Below are 22,482 nucleotides of genomic sequence, written 5' to 3'. Positions count from 1 at the left end.
ATGCATGTTTGTTTGTGTGCCTACATCAATGAATGCAGTTCTTCCCATCAACCTATTAAGACCTGAGAGTTTTTATAATGTCTCCTAAAAACTGTTTTTAAAAAAAACGTATGTTACTATGTCAGTGGTTCTGAAACTTTTCCATGTCAAGGACCCCAAAATGTATATGTATTTGGCCGCGGACCCCCATCTCAAAAATTTTTGTTCCAGGGACCCCCAGAAGCAAAGATTTGAGTTATATATTCAAAGATTTGCACAAATGTTTACGATTTCTCAAAAATAGCAGATCTACAAGCTCATAGCGCGGCACTCGGTGCCGCGCTATGAGCTTGTAGATCTGCTATTTTTGAATAGCCAAAGTGTAAAATAATGCTTTTTAGCTCAAATCAAAAAATGACACAGAGGTCTTAATGGGTTTAAGTTGTTTTTATCTTGTTTCTGTAAAGCGACGTTTGAGTACCTAGAAAAGTGCTTCATATCGTATGTATTATATATCGTATATATATACATACCAGCAACTGAAAGTTAGTGAGGCCATCCAGCATCACTTTAGCGCGTCTGTGAGACTTGGGAGATAATTACTGTGGTTATGTACCCGCCACTTTCCTGTCCCCTGCATGCATGGGAGAGCTGTTTTTAGAGTCACCTCTGAAGCACAGCATCATCTGCATAGAAATGGACAGGTCCGCACCGCCTCACAAAGTGATGCCGATGACTCACAGAGAGTGGGAGGGGAGACACACGGGGGGGTTAGAATACCTGGGGGCATGCTGGGTAAGAGGGAGAAGAGCTTTGAAGTGAACACTACAGAGGGAAGAAGTACACAATATCCAGCTATACCGTTTAACCGTTACACACACGGAGTGTTCATTTAACTCAAACCAAAATATATACAAATAGTAGTATAGTGGAACCCTCATTATGTCCAAAAAGCAGCAGATCTATACGCTCAAAACGTGTCGCTTTGCACTGCGTCTCGAGCTTGTATATCTGCTACTTTCTTTTAGTTAGAATATGGAGATAAGAGGTATCTGCCCGACAGCAACGATATACTAGTAAATCAGATATACTAATAGTAAATTGGATATAGAAATAGTAAATGGAACCAAATGGCTAATATGTCGCTGGAGCTTTCCCTCAATCCAACCATTGCTGAGTGCCAAGCAGGGAGACATCGGGTACCGTTTTTTCAAGTCTTTATATAGTCTTCTTGAGCATGACTCAGCTGGGAATTGAACCCCCGACCTCCCAGTCTCAGAGCCGACACTGCTTCCTGGCAGCACCACAGCTGGCAGTGCTCTTGTGAGTGGGAACTAAAGCCGGCAGGTGCATTGTTTTCTCATCAGTGCAAAATCAGTATAAATTAGGCTTGAAGGTAGAGAATCTTATCTCTTTGGTTTAAGGGGGGTTTTCCGTTCCCGAGGACTGTGGTTGGCGTGTGGGATTTCATATACATTTTGGACTCCTGTACTGGTTCTCTCCGCTATAGGGACGGAACGGCTGGGGGGGCGGGGATTATGTTTTCGCCCTTGTCCTCCTCCCTCTGTGCGTGTCTGTGACCAGCAAATCTCCAGACTAATAATAATAATATTACTACAACTACTACTCCTAGTATTACACAACGCGCTGTGAGCTTGTAGATCGGCTGTTTTCAGGTAAAGAGATTTGGTGTAGCGGCCGAAAAAAGGACGGGCGCCGTGGATAGATCCCTGGGGCGCCCCTGCGGTCAAGGAAGTATATAGGGTTTAAGGGGTTAATTCCAAGGTCTACTCAGCGAGTGAGGCCAAGCATTTAGCATCTTCTCTAACCCATTGATACCTGGAACGCATCTGTGTCACTTTAGATGTCTTTGGCTATTCAAAAATAGCAGATCTACAAGCTCATAGCGCGGCACCGAGTGCCGCGCTACGAGCTTGTAGATCTGCTATTTTTGAAAAATCGTGAAAAAATATTTTTTATATTTTTTTCAAAATGTTCGGATTTAGATTTTTTTAAAGAATCGCCTCGGGTCTTAATGGGTTAATGAGAAGGGCTGAGCCGGTGTGAGTCCAGGGTCGCCCTCTCTGAACCTCCTGACTTCCTGACTGCGCAGTGTGAGCGTGCTCAGTCACAGCGGGAGGGCCTGCCAGGTAGACAACTTCCACCTCATCAGATGTGCTCCTTGCCCTTCCTGTCTCCCTTTCTTCCCTTCATCATTACTCATGCACGGGACTGGAGCTCTTTTTTAGACCCTCTAGCGACAGGTAGGGCATTAACGAATAGTGATTTATGGTATTCGAATTATTCGACCCAAAAGTATTCGAATATTCGATTATTCGATTTGATTATAAAAAATTAAAAAATTAAAATAATTTTTTTTTTTTTTTTTTTTTTTTTTTTTCAATTGCATTGATGACTCGACTCAAGGAATGCGAGTTGACGTCACACCAGAGCTCACAGCTGCATGTCTGCTCTAGAAAAGCCACTAAAAAAAAAAAATCTTTTTTTTTTTCGAATAGTCGAATAGTGGTTTGATAGTCGAATAGTCGGTTTGATATTCGAATATTCGAATATTCGACTATTCTGTGAATGCCCTAGCGACAGGGGTCCCCAAACTGTTTCATGCTGTGACCCAACTGTGGACCTATATACCAAATACTTTGTGCAGTTGAAATAAGCAAGACATTTGTTTGTTCAGTAACAGGGGGTCTGCCTGATTCTCTAGCTCATGGGGGACATGGGAGACAGGTACAATATGTAACTGGTCAAATAAGTGAGAACTATATCATTTAGTACCCACTCCTTTAGGGTATTTTTTTGGCACTGTACATTTGCACAAAAAACATGTCCTCTGCATTTACCCATCTTAAACTATTAGGAGCTGTGGGTGCAATTAATTCAGCGCCCAGGGAGCAGTTAGAGCCGTTAAGTGCCTTCTTGCTCAGGGACACTTGGACACATTGACTGGGCAGGCTGGGAGGGCAAAGCGGGGACATTCTGAGTCCCGGGTGGCCTCTACCTATTCAGCTATATGGCTGCCCCTATTGCCGACGTATTGTACAGTCTTAGTATTGTTGTTGTTGTTTTTCTAACTCTGGTTTAATTCACCAATATGTTACATTGCCTCTCTCTCTCTCTCTCTCTCTGTCTCTCCGTCTCTCTCCCTAGGTCATTTGCTCACTCTTTCTGACGCACCCACGTCCAAGCACATATCACACATGGATGAGCACACACACACACACACACACACACACACACACACACACACACACACACACACACACACACACACACACACACACACACACACACACACACACACACACACACACACACACATATACACACACATATACACACATATACATACATGCATGCATGCGCACGCACACTCAATGTAATTTTTGGCTTGCAGTGTGCAGTATCTGATCCAGGTCCCCAGGTCTCCTCTGTATAATTATCCTTCTGTCCTGTCCCCCCAAGCGTCTCTCTGTCCTTCTGTCCTGTCCCCCTAAGCGTCTCTCTGTCCTTCTGTCCTGTCCCCCTAAGCGTGTCTCTGTCCTTCTGTCCTGTCCCCCCCAAGCGTCTCTCTGTCCTAGTGTTCCATTCATGCTGGCAGCCAACTTCTGAGCATCTGCTGAGCAAATCTGTGTTTAGGTCATTCATGTATTCTCTGGTGCCGTGTCGGGAATGTGCTTCCCTGATAAATGTCTGCACAGGCTGTCAAGAAAAACCCAGATTTAAACAGTTGTTTCACAGCAGAGAATCATTTGAGATCATAAAGCATCCCGTCAGCACTGACTTACCCAAGTTTTGTGAGCTACCCCTACGGATAGAATGCACTCCAAGAAGATCTTTGGTATGTTGCTAGGCAACCAAAATAAATGGGTGTTTCGGTCACAGACATACCGTAGCGTATACAAACAATGTCCAACATATATGCCTGACTGTATACGATACATTTTGTTCAAGCGAATACAGGGGACAGTAGTTAACTCTCTCACTGCCAGACTTATTTCTGGCTGCGTTTCACTTCCAGCGATTTTTAAATTTTCTTACCTTTTTCAAGTAGTCACAGAATATTTATCTCCAGTATGATCGATCCCCTGATGGTTGCTAATCACTGAGGGTTTCACTGTGTGGTTTCACAAATGTCAACGAGGTCATCGCGACCTCGTTGACATTAATTGTCTGCCTTTGAAAATAACATGTCTGGGCCAAAAATACAGCCTTTTCAAGTAATAACTTAAACAAGAAGTGAATGGAGCAGCAAATCTTCAGATCATGAAGGGCGTTATGACAATGACTCGTTATAACTCGTTCTTGGCAGCCAGAGAGTTAATAAGAGAAAGAGGAAGGATTGAAATATGTTTTCAAAATAGTTTTTTTTTTAGGTTAGAATGTGTATCTTACCTGTACTTTTAACTTTTATCTCATTTCACCTTATTTTGTTGATTCTTTTTATTTCTTTACAGTCCAGTATTATCTCTATTACTATGGCATTGCTGTTGTCGACACGGTCTTGTGGAACATGATGCAACACCAACGTTTTGCTGCATGTGCCTGTATGAGTGAGTGACGGTGATCTTATGATCTTATGACGTGATTGTTGATTCTTGAGCGATGTAAAGGCAGTAGGTAACCATTCCAGTCAGCTGGAAACGTGTAGAGGGTTGTAGGGCATACATGGGCAACTGGCGGCCCGGGAGCCACATGCGGCCCCCACCTTCACTCAAAGCGGCCCGCAGGTTAATATCAGAATACTGATATATTATTGATTTCAGCTGTTTACAATTCCAAACATGCAAACATGACCCGCTTTAATTACTTCACTCTATATTAGTAGCTTAATGACTAGTATTAAAATTATATTGTCTTTTTTTTATGTCCAATATAATTGTATTTAAGTTAACATAAGTACAACTGAATGCATTTTAAATTAAATAAACATTTTACTTTTCAGGATTCCAATAAAAAAATAGCAGAAAATTAGCAAGCTCAAATTGAGCTTGTAGATCGGCTATTTTTGCTACTTTTGTGTGACATGGAATTGCCCGACAGTATATGCAATGTGGCGCTCTGCAGTGAGTGTGGAAATATAGTGTCCCTCTCTCTCCATCAAAGTTGCCCACCCCTGTTGTAATGCACACAATTAACTTTGAGATTGTAAAAAATTTACCCAAATTACACTCTGTTAAAGTTAACACTAAGAATTTGACTGTGCAGCCATACTGCACAGCAATAGAAATATTTGCATAGCTGTGTGTGTGTGTGTGTGTGTGTGTGTGTGTGTGTGTGTGTGTGTGTGTGTGTGTGTGTGTGTGTGTGTGTGTGTGTGTGTGTGTGTGTGTGTGTGTGTGTGTGTGTGTGTGTGTGTGTGTGTGTGCCGTGGGAGTACTGTGTAAAAAAGCACAGCGACGGATGAGGCAGTATCACTGAGGCTACAGGAACTGTCAGAGATGGGTGACTCCTCCATCAGACACATGCACACATAGGAGCCAACCAGTGCTCGAGCACCTGCCCCATTGCCTTCACAAGAGAAACTGACCTTTTTGTTATGTCTGAATAAGGCTAGTTTGTTGTGTTTCCCCTTCCTGACACATAGCAGCAGATTCTCATTGTTTCAGAGACGTGATGTGGGCTGGTGTGAGAGACATGTGGTCATGTGAGCTGTTCCCCACTCGCTTAAAAACATACTGCAGTGAGAAAGTTTGAGGATGTGGGTAACACCTCTATCTCATTCAAGTCACCATCGTCACGCTCAAAAATGTGAACATGCTGGGTTTCCTTTTAACACGTTTTTAAATCAGCCAAATGTGCTACTGTCTACTGTCCTGACCTTTTCCGCTAAATTGTTTTTAAATTGAGTTTGCTCATATGTTCATATGTGGTTTTTTTTAATCCTACTGTGTAGTAATTCAATAAAGTTATTTTTGATATAATTATTCATTGGCATATTATCTGTCTGAGCTTGTAGATCAGAAGAAACAAAGTAACCGGTGTTCACAACTCAAAAGTCTATAGAGTACCAGTACCATGGGTGCCAACAGAAAAGGCCCAAGAATATTAAATGATGTCACAAGTTTGCATCACTTTTAATAACGCACAGAAGCAGAATGAAACAGCAGTTGAGCGAGACATGTGAGTGTAAAATGGTTTTAGAACATGGTAAGCACATCTATCTCATGCATGTCAACACCTAAAAGTGTGAACTTGCTTGATTCCGTTAAGCTTTTTAACAGGTTAACCAGTCAAACTTCTTATGGCTTATCTATTAATCATTATCATCCATGTTCTACTAATATTATAAAGTATTTACTCATTTGATTACTAGATTGTTAAGTTCTCTAGATAGATAGGCCGTTCCTTCTCCTAAATTCAGTTTTTATTCCTTTTTCTCTTTCCTTTTTGCGTGTGTGTGTGTGTGTGTGTGTGTGTGTGTGTGTGTGTGTGTGTGTGTGTGTGTGTGTGTGTGTGTGTGTGTGTGTGTGTGTGTGTGTGTGTGTGTGTGTGTGTGTGTGTGTGTGTGTGTGTGTGTGTGTGTGTGTGTGTGTGTGTGTGTGTGTGTGAGCGCGCGCGCTATGGTACGGGGGGGGGGCAATCTCTGCCAAATCATGGCAGAGATTTGCACTCTACTGAGCACACCTTTCAAGTTAAACATGGTTGTTATTGGGCAGAAACCTTGTATCTTCATGTTTCAACTTTTATGTTTTTTCCTCAAAGGAATGCCCTACTTCATCATACAAGCAGATCTACAAGCCCACAATGCGTTGCATTGCAATGCGTTGTGAGCTTGTAGATCAGATTTCCACCCGACAGCAACGATATATAAGTTGTATTTTGTAACATTACTTGATGGCCAATGCCACAGGTAAGAGAGGGGGAGTGACAAGACAACATTATAGTAAGTCCTTTAAACTTTGTTTAAAGGACTTAGTGTTTAAGTGTTTAAGTCTGGAGCTAAGCTCATAAGGATACATCCTACATCATTTAACTAACAGAGTATTATCATGTAGCCTACTTACAGTATTTTTCCACACATCAGTAGAATAATTAATTAAAAAGACTTGAATAATGCTATTGTCAAGTAAAGTTTTATTAAATGCTTTCACTGCTCAGTGTACAAGTTAATAAAAACATGGGTTACAATGGTTACAATACAGCTGAAATAGAGCTGTGGCAACAATACAGTTAGTGACATATTGCACGTAACTACTTAACCCTATATACTGTACTTTGTTGACCGGGGCCCCCCAGGGCTCTATACTTGGTCCCCTACTTTTTCCCTCTACACCAAATCGCTTCGTCGAAAATAGCAGATCTGCAAGCTTGCAAGGTTTCACTAAGCGACACGTTGTGAACTTGTAGATCTGCAAACATAGCAGATCTACAAGTAGATCTGCTATGTTTGCCTATTTTCTCAGAACCTTCACCTATGACATGCAGATAATAGGGACACTAGGGTTCATGTGGTTAAAGCCTCAACAGTATGATAACAATAGAATATCACATAATAAGAGGTACGGTAAGTGATATTTTTTGGTTTAAACAAAATGTTTATTGTTATAAGGTTATATATATATATATATATATATATATATATAGGTCGATATTTTGATAGTAATCGTTGCTATAGTTTATTCAGTAAAAAGGGTTTACCTGTCTCTCCAGCTCTTTAATAATTACATATTTTCAATACATCGATAATCAATTCCATATCAGCTGGTTCTTCTCCTGCATCAGGGTATCGTAGTCGGTCTGTAGCCGGGTATTCTCCAACATCAGTGTATCATGGTCTTTAGCCGGGTATTCTCCCGGTTCAGGGTATCATAGTTGGTCTTTAGCTGGGTATTCTCCCGGTTCAGGGTATCATAGTTGGTCTTTAGCCGGGTATTCTCCCGGTTCAGGGTATCATAGTTGGTCTTTAGCTGGGTATTCTCCCGGTTAAGGGTATCATAGTTGGTCTTTAGCTGGGTATTCACCCGGTTCAGGGTATCATAGTTGGTCTTTAGCTGGGTATTCACCCGGTTCAGGGTATCATAGTTGGTCTGTAGCCGGGTATTCTCCCGGTTCAGGGTATCATAGTTGGTCTTTAGCCGGGTATTCTCCCGGTTCAGGGTATCATAGTTGGTCTTTAGCCGGGTATTCTCCAGGGTCAGGGTATAGTTGGACTTCAGCTGGTTATTATCATGTACCAGAGTGTCGTTGGTCATGCTGTTACTGGGTGAATGATCTGTAAAGGACAGAAATGGTGATGGTGTTCATGATAAGGTCAATCATCTGTGTGTAAAATGTGTTTAAAGTCAACACCACTTTATTCATCATACTTTGCAGATGCTTGCAATAAATACACACAATAAGAAACAATGAGAATTCAATAAAAAAATCTGTCTTAAGTTTTGGGTTAATATACTGTAGTGGCTTTAATAGTTGTCACATCTAGAAAATGTCAGGCAACAAACTCCCTGTGATGTAGTAGTTTAGTGACATGGAATACTCACAGTATACAACCAGGCCCATGATCACACCCAGCAGCATAAGACACAGCATCCCCAGGCACACAGCAACAACTCTCACTGTTTGACAAAAAAGAAGAAAAAGCCCTTTCAGTTGAAATACTTTGACTCATCACTCCTCCCACTGTCCTCAGTGTCCCTCATGAATATGCATGTCTCCATTCCTCTGTGTCTCACCTTCTTTGTCAAGTCTGGAAAAGCATAAAGGATGAGAGGCTTGAAAAGTAACTATTGACTACAAATAGTAACTATCTTGAATATTACTTGCCTGTCTTTATTAGCTTAACCAAAATATCACCCTCCCTGCCCCTGAACACAGGCGAATTGTGTTCCTATAGACGCTTGACAAAGCCAGATGAACTGCGGTGGGCAGTTACTTTACCACTGTGCCACCCGAGCGCTTATCAAAATGGCACTACATGATGGTTAGTTACTTAAATACACATATATACTGAGTTCATTCAGATAACACCAAATATATTGAAAACGTGAATTTATAAAATGTAAATTCAAGTGTGAATATTATTTTATCTTGCTGTTCAGGCTCTGCTCTCCCTGCTCAGCAACCCCTCCAGGGGAAAACAGAACTCTTAGGGAAAGCAGAGAACACTGGTGCTGGCGGGAGCAAATAAACAGAATGAAACTGAATGAGATCTTAAATAGACCGGCAAATTGGTCAGCTGCTTGACACGTCACATACTACTGTGTAAATCTCTCAAATGCGTCTTCCTGAACTAGCTCACAGGCTGAATAGCTAAATGTAACCATGTTTCTATGTGGCTGGTTGCACAATGCTTTAGCAATAAGGAATAACAAGACAGAAATATGCGTACACACACGCACATACAAATGCACACGTACACAGTGGGAAAGGGAGGGAGTCAGAGCAGTTAAGATCTTTGAATCTATGGAAAAGTTATATTTTTGTTGGTGACTTTTAGTTATAGCAACAATAATCTTACCAGACTGCAGTATCTTCTGTAGATTATTATCCTTCTTGGTCTTGATCTGAAGATCTTCATAGACCGCATCGTCTGTCTTTTGCAGATCAAGGCGCTCATAATGTCCCTCTGCAGACATTTCTACTTCAATTCTGCTTGCTGTAATGATGGTCTCATTCTCGTAGTTTGTATGATCTTCCTCTTGGAGCTCAATGTTTTCAGAATGACTAGCCACAGCCATTTGTACCTTTATGAATTCAATTCTTCTTGCAGTAATTTGGTCCAGCTCTTCACTGCCCTAAACGTAGACAGTAGCCTATACTGTTAAATTGCATATGACAGCTCACACTCTGTGCAACAATGAAAACAAAACACACACACGCACACACTTATATTTTGCTGTATCACCCCCCCCCCCCCCCCCAGCAAGGGCCTTTGTAAGGCTTTGTGGTTTCTAAATATCAAGCACAAGGTTGTACCAACGGAAGCTAGAAGTGACCACAGTTTTCCTGTAGCATCATGATCTCTCTAAAGTTGCACAACACAATGCCTCCATTTTTGGCAGTCAAGTATCTGCAAGGAGACTCATAAAGATATGGCTGTGGCTAGGCATTCTGAAAACATTGAGCTCCAAGAGGAAGATCATACAAACTACGAGAATGAGACCACCATTACAGCAAGCAGAATTGAGGTAGAAATGTCTGCAGAGTGACATTATGAGCACCTTGATCTGCAAAAGACAGATGAAGCAGTCTATGAGGTTCTTCAGACCAAAACCACTCGGTGCCGCGCTATGAGCTTGTATAGCTGCTATTTTTGAATAGTGTAAAATAATGCTTTTTTTTTGCTCAAATCAAAAAGTGACACAGATGCGTTCCAGGTCTTAATTGGCTAACCCAGCAGCACAGGTAACAAGTAATCAGACAAAGCAGAGGAGATGATATGTTGCATGCAGGGGGACAGAGGATTCTTTGTGACAGGCAAGCAAGCATCTGTCTGATAGATAGTTCAATCAGACGATTTGGAGCAAAGCTAAAGACGTCTTCTCAGGAATGTGTTTCTCCTCCAACGATATATATGGTGCCATGAATAAGATGTCAGACAGAGGTAGTTTTTTATGTGCACGGTGGCAGACTGAAATAGTGGGTTTTCCTGCCGCTCTGTGAGCACTGCAGACGATGGTCGGGCTCTCGACAGCTGTCGCCCGGCTGCAATTGCGCCCGTTTTTTAACATGACACTGGCAGGCAGGTAAAGTGTCCCTGAAATGTGTTCTTGCGTGGCTGGATGTGTCAGAGAGCGAAGAGATGCCGTACCCTATGTGTTGCCGTCACTGAAGTGGATAGAAAACTGTCTAGATTAAGTGACACAAAACATAGCATACTTCATAGAATAAGGCCATGGTACATAAAGTGTCATTGTTTTAAAGGACGACTTCACCCATTTTCAACCTATCTTCATATAATTGGTCCTCACTTATGCTGGGCTGTGGACAGTTCAGAGTCCCGTCTACCAGTGACATCATCGATGGGGAATCCAAGCTAATAGAAACTGCAGGCTTTCTATTCCTGGAAAGTTGCAATGAAATGATAGAAGCCATTGTTCTCGCGTTAATAAAAATCGAAATAAATTTGCGGGAAGAAATCCTGCCTAACGATGATGTCACTGGTAGACAGGTTTCTGGACTGTCCACAGCCCTCCTATGAGACACAGACCGATTAGAAAAGAATTGTACCATTTTATCATGAGTATTAGTGAGGACCAATTATATGAAGATAGGTTGAAAATGGGTGAAGTTGTCCTTTAATGTTACCCCATCTTCATTGTCTACTCTATGCCATCAGACTGAAGCAGGTACTATGTCGCATCAAAACATTATATTATAATAATTATTTACAAGATGGAAGCCCAGTTTTGCAGAAAGTTGTGTATTATTACGGGGCCAGAGCTCAGCTCTGGACCTGTCTTAATGTTCCCCTCTTTTTTCTTCTGCCACTTTTCGCAGTTCTGGCTGAACCGTGCATACGCTTTTTACGAAACTTGGCCATATGGTAGATGGTCATGAAAAACTATCAAGAAATAATTCTCACAATCTTTCGTCAAAAGGTGGCGCTATAGCAAAATGCCAACTTTGAACAGGTACAACTCATGCCCTGTTTGACCTACAGTCATGAAACTTCAATACACACATGCGTCTACTCATGATGAACAACTTTCACACTCTGACTTTTGACCTCTGACCTTTAGATCTCCCACCATTTTGAATTATATGAAAAACAGTTAAAACCTATCTCCTCCTGGGATTTTTGAGTAATCTGCACGAAACGTTTTACACATGAACTTTGGACCTATGCCGACAAACAAGCAGCAAAAGATTTTCCATAAGTGAAAAAATGAAGCTTTAATGAGCCAATGAATATTGCAGTTTTATGACAATTATTCATCTGCCCCTAACACATACATGCAGACTCACATTTCTTTGAAACTTTGCGGTAATGTTGAGGGTCATTCCAAATATCACTGAAACCAATCTTACTCCAATTGGTCAAAGGGGGGCGCTATTGAAAATGCAAACTTTAAACAGGCAAAAGTCATGCCTCGTTTGGCCGACAGCCATTAAACCTGCTTACACATGTGCCTTGACTCATGAGGAACACATGTATCACGTTGACCAGTAAGCTCCGCCCTTAGATTGTCCGCAATTTTGAGCAGTTTGAAAAACACTTAAACCCAGGATTTTTCAGCTATTTGCGTGAAACTGTATCATCTGTGTGACCTCCTTTTTCACAGGCTCTTGTCTGTTGGTCCAATGGCTTCTCCCTTAAGCGAGTGCCTCACGACCGCAAGGTTGCCGGTTCAAGCCTCACTTGATGCAGACTCATTTAAGTTGAATTGCAAAAAACATGACTGTATCAATGAATACATGTGCAAACGGTAAAGATAACATGAAATGCTTATTTGAGAGTATGTTTTTTCAATGTATGACGTACTTCATTGTGAAAATAGCCGATCTACAATCTCAAAACTTTTCAGATAGCAACGTGTTTCTGAGCTTGTAGATCGGCTGCTTTCACTGGTTCACTTTTATCTTCAACAGACAACCTCAGCCTGGACAAAGCTATAGCACTATAGGTAGTGTTGCAGCCTGTCAATCCGAAGGTTGAGGGTTTGATTCCTGTTAATGGCAATAGGTTGAGACGTCCAATCAATCCATTCTGCTTCCATCTCTCTCTCTCTTCAATCTATTCCGTTTCCATGTCTCTCTCTCTCTCTCTCTCATTCACTGGCCCCGTATTATCGCTGCTTGCAGCTATATTAGTACTTGTAATACAGTGTTTCTCGCTGTGGACACGGGGGAAACGTTCGTCTAAAATAGCCAATCTACAGGCTTGTAGTCATCTACGGTATTTTCAATGTTATTGTTAGGATAAACATAACATCACAAATCTACACAGTACATATTCATTTGGGGGTCCTTGACATGAAAAAGTTTGAGCACCGCTGCACTGTATCATCAACTGTCAATGTGTCCCAAGGTGTATGGCATCTCTGGAAACCTCAAAATCATTACTTTTCAGGATTGAAATAAAAGAAAATGCAAAAGTGGCAGATCAACCAGCTCAAAACGTGTCGCTTTGCGTCACGCTTGGAGCTGGCAGATCTTCTACTTTTGCTACTTTTGCGTGACGCTGTAGCATGAGCAAGTAGGGCAGAAATGTAAGAGAAAAAAAGAGTTAGACTATGGAGATAGGCATACAGCAACGCGGAAGTTCAGTCCTCAGCGTTTTTGACGATCCGACCAAAAAACGGTTAATAAGGCTGCGGCGCGCCGTCTCAAGCGGACTTGAGCGAGCGAGTTGCCGTGCCGAGCGTTGGGAAGTCCGCTTTGAGCCGACTCAGCGCCCAACGAGTTATGTCACGATACGCACAGAATTGTAAATCATATATTCCCCGAAAGTCATATTGTGACTTTTTTGCCTCCCCTCTTCATCACATGTTGACGTTTGGTCAAAATTGTCCCAAAAAGTCAGAATATGACTTTTTTGTGAGACCGTGTTGAGATAGGCTCAGTGCTTCCTCTTCATCCTCCACCTTGGTCATAATAATACACCAGTATGGTCTGCAGTTTCATTGTTACACAGATGACTCACAGCTCTACACGTCCACTAAATCAGTAATTAACACGACCATGTTTTGACATCACAGAGTTCAAGTACATTGTTCTCCTGTCTACAGCAGTACACTCTCATCTTCCACAGAGTCTCCTCGGGGCTGTGTTCTGTCCATGCGTTAATTCATCTTGTATAAAAAATGACTGCTAGACTTATTATAAAGACAGGTACGTACGCATGTGCTTAAGTTGGCACAGATGATACTGTAATAGTCAGCCTCTTGCGTGATGAGTAACAGAGTCACGGAACAGTGGAAGGACGATTTGTCAGTTGGCGTCAGATGTTTGTGGGCTTTTGCAGGAGACCTACCTCTACTTGTCTTGCTCCTGCCACCGTCATAGGGGAGCCTGTGAACGTAGCAGCGGAAATACTTTTTGTTTAAAAAAGCAAACAGCTCATGGAAGTCTCTGTTCTCTGTTTGTGAAAAGATGACGGTGTTCATCATGATCGATTCAGTGGAGATGTAGAGCTCTGAGTCATCTGTGTAACAATGAAACTGGAGACCACACTGGTGTATTATTTGACCAGGGTGGCGGATGAAGAGGAGTGGACCAAGCACCGATCCTATACACCACGGGTTGGCAACTGGCGGCCCGTGGGCCACAAGCCGACCACCCCCCCCCCAGAAACAATATCTGGCCCGCCAGATTATTTTGAGAATATGTTTTACAATATCAGACTTACAGTCACACATACGCTATCATTAAAGCTATAATTTCCAAATATCTATCCCCACCTGCAGAATGCTTATTATATATGTATATATCCACATCGAGAGTGAGTGAGTATATCAATTGATTGTATAGCTTAAGCTGCGGAATGGTTCCACTGTCACACAGCTGACTGCTGCTGTGTGCACAAACTGCGCCGTCAGTCAGTGCTTCAATTACGCTTTCCTGCCTCTGTCTTTGATGAAAAGACCACTTTGAAGGTGGCGGTGTCGTGATTCGTCTTGTGGTGGCGTATAAAATTATATTGGGCAGCCAACACTATTGCAGAACGCAATGTGTTTTCATTGCGGAGCGCACAGGCCCCAGCTGCAGCCAATCGGTCCAGTAATGATGGCCCAGTTTGTGCTCCGTCGTACAAAACAGTGTCACGTCCCAAATATTTCCGATTTACAAGCTCACAGCGCTGCGATCAGCAACGCGTTGTGAGCTTGTAGATCTGCAACACAGACGCCGTTGTATGATGAATAATGCTTAATAATGAGATGTGTTGCATGTCTGTGGGGAGGTGGCGGGTTAATAATTATTAAAATACAAGTAGCCTATGTCAATTATTATTACTAATGAGTTCAGCTCCTCCTGATCGGTCCATAAATTCATTATTCAATAAATGTTAAGGGGAAAACAGCGTGTTTACAGTTTATTATGCCACCACAGCTCCTTTATTTTGATCCATTCTCTTCACAAATATGTATGTACAGTATGTTTTATAAGACAGATAAGGGCCAGCTGAAACCCATCAACATCCGAGTACAAGTTTATGTGTCCAGGTCGTTTTTAGTTGTTAGTTACGCCGGAATTGGTGGCATACAGAAGTCTGTGACTCCTGTGGCCGACTGTTTTGTGATTCCATGCAGTCCGCTTGGTTGTCGGTATGCAACAAGTTCATTATGTGAAACGCAAATTCACTGCAAATATGCTGTTGAACAGTGGTGTAAAGTAACTAAGTACATTTACTCAAGTACTGTACTTAAGTAAAATGTTGAGGTATTTGTACTTTACTTGAGTATTTCCAATACTTGTACTTCTACTCCACTACATCTCAGAGGCAAATATTGTACTTTTACTCCACTACAATTATTTGAAAACCTTAGTTACTAGCTACTTTGCAGATATAAATATATTACATTATAAAACATACATTAACCACTTTAGCCCTATTTTATATATAGGCTATTTGAAAATAGCCGATCTACAAGCTCACAACGCGTACGCATTTTCAAACATTTTAGCACTATTACTTTTGGTACTTTGAGTACATTTTGATACCAATACGTTTTTTACTTTTACTCAATTTTGAATTCCGGACTTCTACATTGAAGTATTGATACTTTTACTTAAGTAAAACATTTGAGTACCTTTTTCCACCACTGCTGACTGATCAGCTGCTTGACGCAATCTGCTTGTGTGATCTAACTACTGTGTTATGTTTTATGTCAATGTGGACAGATATGGTGGAGCTGTCATTTAAATTCCTGGGCTGATATAGTACACTATATTCATATATTACCATATCTGGCGTCCAGCCAAGCTGCGGGGGCATGGAAGTGTCTTGCTGTACAATGGATTACTCTGTATTAGGGATGGGTATTGGCAACAATCTCACGATACGATACGTATCACGATACTTGGGTCACGATACGATTATATTGCGATACGCATCACGATACTTGGGTCGTATCACGATATTGCGATATATTGCGATATATTGCGATATATTGCGATATATTGTGATATATTGCAATATATTGCGATATATTGCGATATATTGCGATATATACATATATCACAACTACATATTGTTTATATATACACTACATATTGAGTAGCTGCAGATCTGTGATAGGTTCTTTGAATGTTTTTCATAAAGCCTGTATCTGAAAAAGTTAAAAAAAAAAAAAAAAAAAAAAAGGTTTTTTTTTTTTTTTTTTTTTTTTAATCGCGATACAGTATACAGTATCGCAATACAGTATCGCGAAATAAAATATCGCGATATATCGTGATATCGATAATATTGCCCATCCCTACTCTGTATATAGGCTGTGGCTCACTATAGGTGGAATAAAGAAAACGGTGAATGGAGAAATGTCATTAGTGACCTACGGATGAGAAATACGGCGGTTTCACAGACAATCCTTTTAAATAATGCACTTTGCAAGGCCTCAGATGGAGACGCCGTTCATCATCAGAGTGGTCCTTATACACTAGCGTTGGTTCGCGAACGTCAGCTGACGTTTTGCGAGGCTTGAGAATGCGGGACTTGTCAGGATAAGTTATTGTTGACGTCTTGGCATTTAGGGAAAAGGTGCGCCGCGTGGCCCCTCCTCCTCCGCCTCGCCTGCATGTGTCCCCCTGACTGCATCTCTGGTGTCACCCAGGGTTAATGAAATGTCCCAGCTGGACGCACGGAATGGGTTTCTCATTAAACGGAGCGCAGCGTTTTCTGGCCCCCGCCCATTCATACTCAACCCGTGCTCTAATGTTTTACACACGCACATGCGCGCGCACACACACACACAAGATTTAACACGTTAAGACCTGTTTTATATCATTATCATACAACAGTGTTGCGTGAAAATAACTGATGTACAAGCTCACCATGTATCACAATGCAACACTTTTTTTTCTTTTCACAAAGAACCAGGAGATGAGCATGATCCGAAGATGTACTGCTCCATTCACTTTCTGGTTCATTTATTTGGGAAATAACCTGTATCTCGGCTCCTGTGTTTTACTACGTATTTTTGGCGAGACATGCTATTTTCAACGGCGTATAACAAGCGAGGGAGGTCGCCATGACATTTTTTCCCCCCCGCGTAAGCACAGTGAAACCCTCCGTGATTAGCAACCATCATACTGGAGATAAATATTCTGTGACTACTTGAAAAGGTAAGAAAATTGAAGAATTGTCAGGGCTTTATTTATTTATTTACTCTGGCAGTGGAAGAGTTAATTGAGTCAAATTCACAATTCCTTTACTGCTACTCCTTGCTGCTGCTGCGTCTCGGATGAACTGCAGTGACTGCAGCTGCACTACAGACGGACAAAACCAGACGGTAAAATGGCGCAGAGAGGAGAGGAGAGAGAAGGCTTATGCATCCTCCTGTTGTACCACCACCGCTCCCTCCGAGTGGATCTCATAGATTCTATGACATGGAAGACCTTTGAGGGCGAGGAACTGCTGCTCTCACTGGGTCCATTATATTTTATAGTCTGGGGAGCACTGGGGCATGGAGAGAACGCACAGTCACACACACACACACACACACACACACACACACACACACACACACACACACACACACACACACACACACACACACACACACACACACGCTCGCACACAGATGCTTTGGCTGTGCAGTCAGCGATGCGTTGCCTGACAGCTGACTGATCAAGTACTCAGTGGCGGAAAGTAACTAAGTACATTTACTTAAGTACTGTACTTGAGTACAATTTTGAGGTATTTGTACTTTACTGGAGCATTTCCAATTTCCAATACTTTTACTTCTACTCCACTACATCTCAGAGGCAAATATTGTACTTTTATTCCACTACAATTATTTGAAAACTTCAATTACTAGTTACTTTTCAGATAAAAATTATGATATTATGAAACAAACATTAACCACTTTAGCCCTATTTTATACATGGGCTATTTGAAAATAGCCGATCTACAAGCTCACAACGCGTCGCGTTGCGACGCGTTGTGAGCTTGTAGATCTGCTATTTTCAAATATTTAGTACTTTTACTTTTGGTACTTTAAGTACATTTTGATGCCAATACTTTTGTACTTTTACTCAAGTAAATTTTTAATTCTGGACTTTTACTTGTAACAGAGTATTTTTATATTGCAATATTGGTACTTTCACTTAAGTAAAGAATTTGAGTACTTTTTCCACCACTGCAAGTACTGACCTTTTCCTCCTGGCCTCTTGGGCGACTGACTGGTGGAGAACTGCCTCCACCATCACTGAATCATGACCACAGAGAGAGAGAGAGAGAGAGAGAGAGAGAGGGATAAAGATGGAAGTAGAGAGGGGGCTGCTGCAGATAGAGAGCAAGAGAGGTGAGGCGAATGGGGATAGTAGAGAGCTGAGAGAATCAAAGAACTCTCTCTCCAGGGGCTGCCTTTCCTTTTTCTACCTCTCTAGGCTTTCTCTCATCTTCCTCCTCCTCATCCCTCCATTTTTTTGATCCTCCTTCACCATCCACTCTTCACGTCTGTGGCTTCTCTTAAGCCGACGCCGACTGTTAAAAAATGCATTAAGCCGTTTAGACCGGGGAAGAATCTGTGTCATTTTTAGATTTCTTTGGGCTATTCAAAAATAGCAGATCTACAAGCTCGTAGCGCGGCACCGAGTGCCACGCCACGAGTTTGTAGATTTGCTTTTTTTTTTTTATCTTGAAAGTTTGTGCAAATCTTTGAATATGTATTTTTGAAAGCGAACATTTGTAACTCAAATCTTTGCTTCTGGGGGATTCTAAATGTCTTCTAAATCCTAACAGTTTTTTTGAAAAACGTATGTTTCTATATCAGTGGTTCTCAAACTTTTTCATGTCAAGGACCCCCAAAATGATATGCATTTGGTCGCGGACCCCCATCTCAAAATATTTTGTTCCAGGGACCCCCCAGAACCAAAGATTTGAGTCAAAATGTTTTCCTTTAAAAATATCTATATATTCAAATATTTGCACACATTTTCACTATTTTTCAAAAATAGCAGATCTACAAGCTCATAGCGCTATGAGCTTGTAGATCTGCTATTTTTGAATAGCACAAAGACATCTAAAATGACACACAGATGCGTTCCCGGTCTTAATGGGTTAAAGGAACGGCAGAGACGTACTGTACTTTGCGTGCTGATTTTAGGAGGAAGGTTCTGTTGCAGAATTACGATCATAAAAACCCCATTTGATCCGATCCGGATCATTTTAAAAACGTGTGTTTGGTAAATAATGCAATCGATTTCCACGTGATGTATTATTCACATGGACCGTGTTTGCCATAAACGTGTGTTTAAGCCCTATATGGTGGTATTGGATCAAACAGACACGCACGCACGCACGCACGCACGCACGCACGCACGCACGCACGCACGCACGCACGCACGCACGCACGCACGCACGCACGCACGCACGCACGCACGCACACACACACACACACACACACTCACACACACGAATGTCTACACACAGATGTACAAATAAACTACACACACGTCACAATTACATCATTAATGGAATTACTCAAACTTAAGAAATTAGGGTTACGGTCCGTTTGGTTCCATTTTTGACACTGTCAGAGTCACAGGCTTGTATAAGGGTCCATTTAGAACCCCCTGAAGGAACCCTGAGAGTCCCTCCCTGCTGGACCCCAGTTTGAGAACCACTGACATATTATAACACGCACGTATACAGAGACACACACATGTACTACACTTGACAGCTCTTCAAACCCCCATAGATCTGACTATACAGTAAACTGACGTACGGTATGTAAATGTTTTAAGAGGTGCCAAAGCTCAGCTTGGAGCTACACTAATTACCCTAATCCATTGAGACCGGGAACGCATCTCTTCATAAATTGATGCCCTATTTTATACGTAGTCGTATAACGGTTGCTACTTTTACACAGTGGAGTATTTTTTTACTTGGAGTACTTCCAATTTTCTACTCCACTACATCTCAGAGGAAGATATTGTACTTTTACTCCATTACAATTATTTGAAAACCTTTTTTTGTAGATTTTTTTCTGGAGACTCCGCCAGTCATCAAATGATTGGCTCAGGAATGCGACAAAAACAAAAAGAATCTCCATGAATTCAAGGCTTCATGGGGTGTGTAACTGATAGAGTAATTTTTGGGTTAACTACTCCTTTAAGTAACTGCACGTTTTACATTGTTTGTGTGTAATGGCAGTGATTTGCGAGAGTGTGACAGTGTGACTGTGTGCAGGCATGCATGCGTATGCACGCTACGGACGTTTGTGGGAAAGTGTCTTAAAAAGAGGGGGGGGGGCTCTTTTTTGGCAACTAATGGGATCAATGCTTCTGGGCTCCGTGTCTTGCACGGGTTATGACACAGCTAATGCTTAAAATATGCACTGCAGAGGCCATTGTGACCCTCTTAAATAAACCACTATGTTGCCAGGGGGCGGGAGAGACAAACTCAGGATTAGTGTTGAGCTGTGGGTTAAGATGTTCTGTATGCTCACTGAGTCATAGCAAGCCAGTAAACAAGTTGGGAATAGACACACGCACGTCGCACACACACACACACACACGTGCATGTACACCGGTGTACGAGTGCACGCGAGCTAGATAGACACACGCACGCATAATAGACACACGCACGCATAATAGACACACGCACGCATGTCGCGCGCACACACACACACACACACACACACACACACACACACACACACACACACACACACACACACACACACGCGCGCACACACACGCGCACACCCACACACACACACACACACACACACATACACACAATGAGACTGGAACACGCACATCGTCTCTGGTCCAAAACAGTTACTTTTAAGGATTCAAATTAAAAAATAGCTAAAGTTTTGTGTGGCGCTGTAGTATGATCGAGTAGTTTCGTTAATTTACGAAAAAACACAAAAAGTTAAAATATGGAGATAAAAGGTTTCTGCCCGACAACAACGACATACAGAGACACGTACACATACCGACACGATAAGGCCATGAAATATACAGTGCAAAAAAAAGCACACCTCCATAATCGGCTCTCTGCACACATCCATTCACAGTGGTGGAAAAAGTCTTTACTTAAAGGGTATTTCACTTTCAAAAAAACTTTTGGTCATTTTATCATCTACTCAGGCCTTTGTGAGCCCCCCAGACAGTTTTTAAGTTGCTTGATTCATTATTTAGATATTTGATATTCATTTTATCAGACACGCCCCCTTCGTATACAAACCCATTGTAACTTCAAACTCCATTTTAACCATGTTAGATTCATCAAAAACACCCGTCCTTGGTTCTGGTGACTCACCCTGCCCTCCTAATACGTGAGGGGCCGTGTTTTTCCGATTACTTTTTTCATTTATTTATTTAATAAAAAAAATAAAAAAAATGACCAAAAGCTCACAACGCATTGTGAGCTTGTAGATCGGCCATTTTCAAATAGCCTACGTATAAAATAGGGCTAAAGTGGTTAATGTATGTTTCATAATATCATAATTTATATCTGAAAAGTAACTAGTGACTAACGTTTTCAAATAATTGTAGTGGAGTAAAAGTACAATATTTGCCTCTGAGATGTAGTGGAGTAAAAGTGAAAGTACTGAACATTGGAAATACTCCAGTAAAGTAAAAGTACCTCAAAATTGTACTTAAGTACAGTACTTGAGTAAATGTACTTAGTTACTTTACACCACTGCTTATCGGCGCTCTGCACACATCCAAACATCTCCACACTTTACCCACACACAGCACAGCAATGGCTCTGCAGAGCCTTAAAGGGGAAGACCACTCATTTTCAACATTGAACTGTCTTTAATACACCTTAGAGCTGTTGTGTGGAAATAAGAAAAAAGTCCCCCCCCCCCCTCTATGTTGCCTAGAACTGGATAATTGATTGAGGTCATGTGATCAGTGACAATACGCAGGGTGTACTTTTGGCTTAGCCAAAAGTACACCCTGCGTATTAACCCATTAATACCTGGAACGCATCTGTGTCACTTTAGATGTCTTTGGCTATTCAAAAATAGCAGATATACAAGCTCATAGCGCGGCACCGAGTGCCGCGCTATGAGCTTGTAGATCTGCTATTTTTGAAAAATCTTGAAAACATTTTTTTTTTTTTTTTTTTCAAAAACTGTTATGATTTTTTTTTTTTTCAAGAATCGCCTCAGGTCTTAATGGGTTAAAGACATAGTTCAATGTTGAAAATGAGTGGTCTTCCCCTTTAAGGGTGGCAGAGTGAACCACATTACCCACATCATCATTTATCCATGATTCCCCCTGCCAGTGCCAAAGTGCCTGGAGTCTTTTTACGGTCCCACCACCACTGTCCTCCTGAAACTATCAGGCAGCAGTAAGAACTTAATCCTTTTAGATTCCTGTGGCTATTTAAAAAATCACACCCAGTGTGAAGAGAGT

General features: G+C 41.6%; 2 protein-coding genes across 5 annotated transcripts in view; one reads left to right on the top strand and one right to left on the bottom strand.

Moving 5' to 3' along the window:
• Positions 1-22,482, top strand: part of plcb1l (phospholipase C beta 1-like) — a 273,312-nt gene that overhangs the window by 109,379 nt on the left and 141,451 nt on the right. The gene's annotated exons all lie outside the window — the stretch shown is intronic.
• On the bottom strand, positions 7,761-9,677 carry LOC308103835 (uncharacterized protein; the record flags this gene model as incomplete). Its single annotated transcript, XM_080454014.1, has 3 exons — positions 7,761-8,212; positions 8,481-8,555; positions 9,458-9,677. The coding sequence occupies 3 exons, from the start codon at positions 9,675-9,677 to the stop codon at positions 7,761-7,763; spliced, it is 747 nt and encodes a 248-aa protein (XP_080310140.1).

The sequence above is a fragment of the Gymnoscopelus braueri genome, assembly GCF_963280865.1.
Source record: "Gymnoscopelus braueri genome assembly, chromosome: 16".
Classification (NCBI taxonomy): domain Eukaryota; kingdom Metazoa; phylum Chordata; class Actinopteri; order Myctophiformes; family Myctophidae; genus Gymnoscopelus; species Gymnoscopelus braueri.
This window is presented reverse-complemented; position numbering and strand designations above follow the sequence as displayed.